The sequence below is a fragment of the Rhea americana genome, unplaced genomic scaffold, assembly GCF_003343005.1.
Source record: "Rhea americana isolate MKP2758 unplaced genomic scaffold, rheAme1 scaffold_458, whole genome shotgun sequence".
NCBI classification, from domain to species: Eukaryota; Metazoa; Chordata; class Aves; order Rheiformes; family Rheidae; genus Rhea; species Rhea americana.
In genome coordinates, this window is record NW_028186599.1 from 192,305 (window position 1) to 196,253 (window position 3,949).

The 3,949-nt window shown below is 41.8% G+C and overlaps 1 protein-coding gene across 2 annotated transcripts in view; it reads left to right on the plus strand.

Annotated features, from left to right (window-relative positions):
- Positions 1 to 451, plus strand: part of LOC146589440 (mucin-5B) — a 43,281-nt gene extending 42,830 nt beyond the window's left edge. For both annotated transcript variants that reach the window (XM_085316223.1, XM_085316224.1), the window contains one exon: positions 277 to 451. In XM_085316223.1, coding sequence (XP_085172349.1) covers positions 277 to 451 — 175 coding nt within the window. The remainder of the gene's footprint in view (positions 1 to 276) is intronic.
- Positions 452 to 3,949: the final 3,498 nt, after the last annotated feature.

Consider the following 3,949-nt stretch of genomic DNA (forward strand, 5'->3'; position numbering starts at 1 on the left):
CTTTAGTGTCTGCATAAATTGGTCATTTCTGTTTTGCCAGAATGGGCCTAACTAAAAATCCATTGTAGTGACTAGGATTTTCCCATGGGCATCAGAGAATTAGGCTCTACATGGTTTGTAGCATCATGAGAATAGACTGTTTTGAATGAGCAGKAAAGTGGATAGGAAATGTTTACTCCTTTATTCCTTAGAAGTACCTATGTTCTGAGCAGCAGACACTGAATGACTTGGGAAAACAGCAGGCTGCAGGCTGATGTGTGAATTCTGTTTCCACAGGTATTCCTTTGAGGCCAATGAAATGGAACACAAATGCATTTGCTGCCATGAAAAGAAGAGTCATGAAGTGCAGGTGGAACTGGTTTGCTCGCAGGATAAGACAATGCATTTCACATATGTGCATGTAGATGAGTGTGGATGCATGGAAACAAAATGTCAAAAGAGGGGAACATGAACGTAAACTCTTGGGGACATTTCAGCTCCCATTTAATGCTTCTCTAGCCTGTGAGTAGTTTAGAACAAAGCTGTGAGCATCCTTCTAACAACAGTACTTTTCTCTTTTGCTTTTTCCTTCTGGTAATATATGCAGTTATGAAAATTAGCCAAAGGATTTTGCTCTGTGTGTTTCTAGAATAAACTGCATTTTAAAGAGGACTTGTTCTCCTGTTTCAGTGATGCTGCTAATGGGACAAGGTGACTAGTGTCTTTCCTCTCATAGTGATACATAAACTGAGGTTATTACAAGACACTCCAGAGACAGCTCATGCCTTTCAAAAGTCTTGTCTGAAGAAAATACAAGTTATCAAACCATACCCATACATATCACTTCATTTCACTCGGAAGAAAAACAGCAATAGCTTTTACAGCTGCAGTTCAGTCCATCAGACAGGGCTGAGCTAAGGGGCAAGAGTGTACCTTTCCATTCTTCTCACGACTGGTTTTGCACCTCATTTCACTGAGAATCTGCATCACTGGAGGAAAGCAAGATACTGTTTTGTACAGTGAGCACTACATCAGGAGTGTTAAAAACAYGTTTTACCTATATGCAACAGAATTGTAAGAACTTTTAAAGTTCTTATCTCACTGGTGTACTCTTTTATCTGCAAAGACCACATCAAACTTTGAGATGTGTGTCTGGTGAGAGACTGAAATTCAGTCCCCCTGCTCATGACAGAACTTCATCTTGTGTTATGAATGATTGACTACCAGCTGAGGCATGGTATTTGTGGCGGTATCTCATGTAGGCAGGGATCAGAATCACTCAAAAATGACTTCAGAAATGCAAGCAAGGTAGATGCATTTGCTGCTTGAGCAGTTTGGGTTTTCTGTGACCTGAAAGAGAACCGAGGACTGTGACTTTCTTATTTCCAGTGCAGTGTCCCACGGCCTGATGTGTGAGGTATTTTGGACTCTTTTTTTGAAAAGAATACTTTTAAACTGACCAAGTAGATACRAAATTCATTAACTTTTAGCTTTCCATTTTAAAGTGCTGCAGCTATTGAGCTCCCAATAATCTGCAGTTTAACTGTTTTTCATAATAAATCATGCTAACTGCCATCAGCTCAGTGCATTTTCACTGTCTAGTTCTCTAGGCTCCTTCTGGAATGATTTTTCTCAACCTAAGACTGGTTTGTAAGACAGCCCTTGGGAAGATGCCACCTTCTCTGTACTGGCTATTTTGAAAGCCAAGGCAGTCAGCTTACATAGGTACAGTTGGATGAGCTGAATTGCATCCTTTGTTTCTATTCTATTTCCTTAAAGATCATAAGAGAGGCTGGATGTTCCTGATGATTACAGTGGGAACAGGCACATTGCAGGTAACTTTGGGAACACAGGGCCAACAAAATCCAACAAGGTGTTTGTGCCGTAATAGAAAATTGAACCTAGTTCTTCCATTTCCTGAATCTAATCTAGTCCCTGTAGTATATTGCTTTATTATAAATGAGAAAAAGCCCCAAATAATACTGAAAACTCTCAGTGCAATGCAGCTCCCTTGGAAGACAGGTGTTGCAATTGTTTGGCATTGAAACTGAAGTATAAATTTCAGATTACCCCAGAAAATGTTCTTACCGATAAAAATCAAGTGCATGCATGCTTTTGCAATGCGAAAAGAACAGCAACAAAAAAGGCATTCCTTCCTTTCCTCCTTGCCTTTGCCTGAGGGGGAAGAAATCATTCTTGAGTGCTTTTGTCATCAGAAGAGTGAAGAAGCTGTGTTAGTAGTCAGATACATGCTCATCAATCAATCCTTCCCAGCAGGCTGGCATAGCAAGAGCACTGGTGGAAACCTTTCAGTATCTCTGAATTAACTTCAGATGGAAGAAGTGCATAAACCATAATCTCATCCCATCAGGCACACTTGGAAGTCTGTTTTCCCGTGTGTTTTACTGATGATGAGACTTTATACAAAAACTGAGAATGGCAATGTTTTAAAGGCACTCTTTACTGTTCAATCTTGGCATGCATTTTGCTTTGCTGGTGAGTGAAATTACTTTAGCTTAGAACTGAAGCAAAAGCATATGCTTATCTGCAGAGCGCTTTTGAACAGAGATCAGAGCAGATCAGATGAAACACCCCATCTTCCCTTACACCACTCTCTGCTAGGCCTGACCTGTCGTTTACTCACTCAGCTGAGTTTCTAATTGGCCTGTGCTATCCTATTTACTACTTGGAGGTGGGAGGGGGCCAGGTTTTAAACTGAACTCATTGCTCCTCTGCCCGTGGGTGCAGAATTCTATTTAGCCAAGACACGGCAAGCGACACAAAGCCTCTTTGCAAGATCCTTCAGCTTCCTCAACTTGGAGACAGTCAGTGGAGCAAACATCTCCCCCATCTTCCCGCAAACGCACACACACACGTACAGAAAAAAAAAAAAAAAAAAAAAAGAGGCCTAAAAGCAGTTCTATCTTGGGTATTACACTGAAAGTGGATAGCCGTAATGAACCGCTTCAGAGCTAGCCTTTCTTACTGAATGATCCTGGCAAGCCAGCTTGCAGCTTAAGTGTGCATGTCCTGCTCTAGGCCACTGTCACTGTCCCTCCTGGTCTTGGCAAGGGTACAGGCATGGCCAGCTCTTCCAAGAAAAGCTTTCTTGTGAGCTGTGGGTGCTCAGCCCAGCTGCGGTCCTGCTACTGGTGTGTGGCTGCTTTTCTCGTGTGCGCACTCAAACCCTCGTCTGTGTCACAGGGCATCTCTTCCAGTTAGCGAATAGTCTCTGCAAGTCAAATGTTTCCTTGGCATAGTGCAACCCAAATCAGTGGAGTTATTGCAAGAAGTGTTTCTTCCCTTTTGCCTGAATTCTTTATGCCAACATCCACTTTAGCAACRTTGCCTCAGGAGCACCACCCTGCAGGCAAGCCAGTCAGGCCAGAGCTCAGCTGGTTTCAGCCTGTAGCCATTCTTTTCATATCACAAAAGGATGGTACTCCCACTTGCTGGACAGTTCTGAGGCAACACACCAGGAAGTACTGTCCCACTTTGCTAAAATAAATATTTGCCAGAGATATTGCCTCTTGTCAGGTGAACGAGTCCCAAGGCACGTTATGATTACACTGGTGTGCACTGAACCAGAATTGCTCATTGGTTTGTGGTTTTGAAAACTCTGTTTCCAGAACTGCTTTGACATCGTATAACTAAATTTTTGTTTGGCTTTTGTTACCAATTATTGGTGTTTACAAGGAGGAGAAGAAAATTAAATATCTATTCTGAATTTTTGTTTGGGGAGAGGCTCTTTCCTTCCACATCCTCTGGCTGTGGAATCAGCCCTCTAGTGTTATCTACAGTGTACTGTATCAATATCAACCTATTTTGGTATCTATAATCTTGAGCTGAAAACAAAGACTGTGAACTGTAAATGCCCTCTAATACAGAAGGGATTGTTTAAAAGAATATTGCACCTATTCTGTTTCAGCATATTCTCTTAACAATTAAAATGAGAACACTGCAAGGTAAA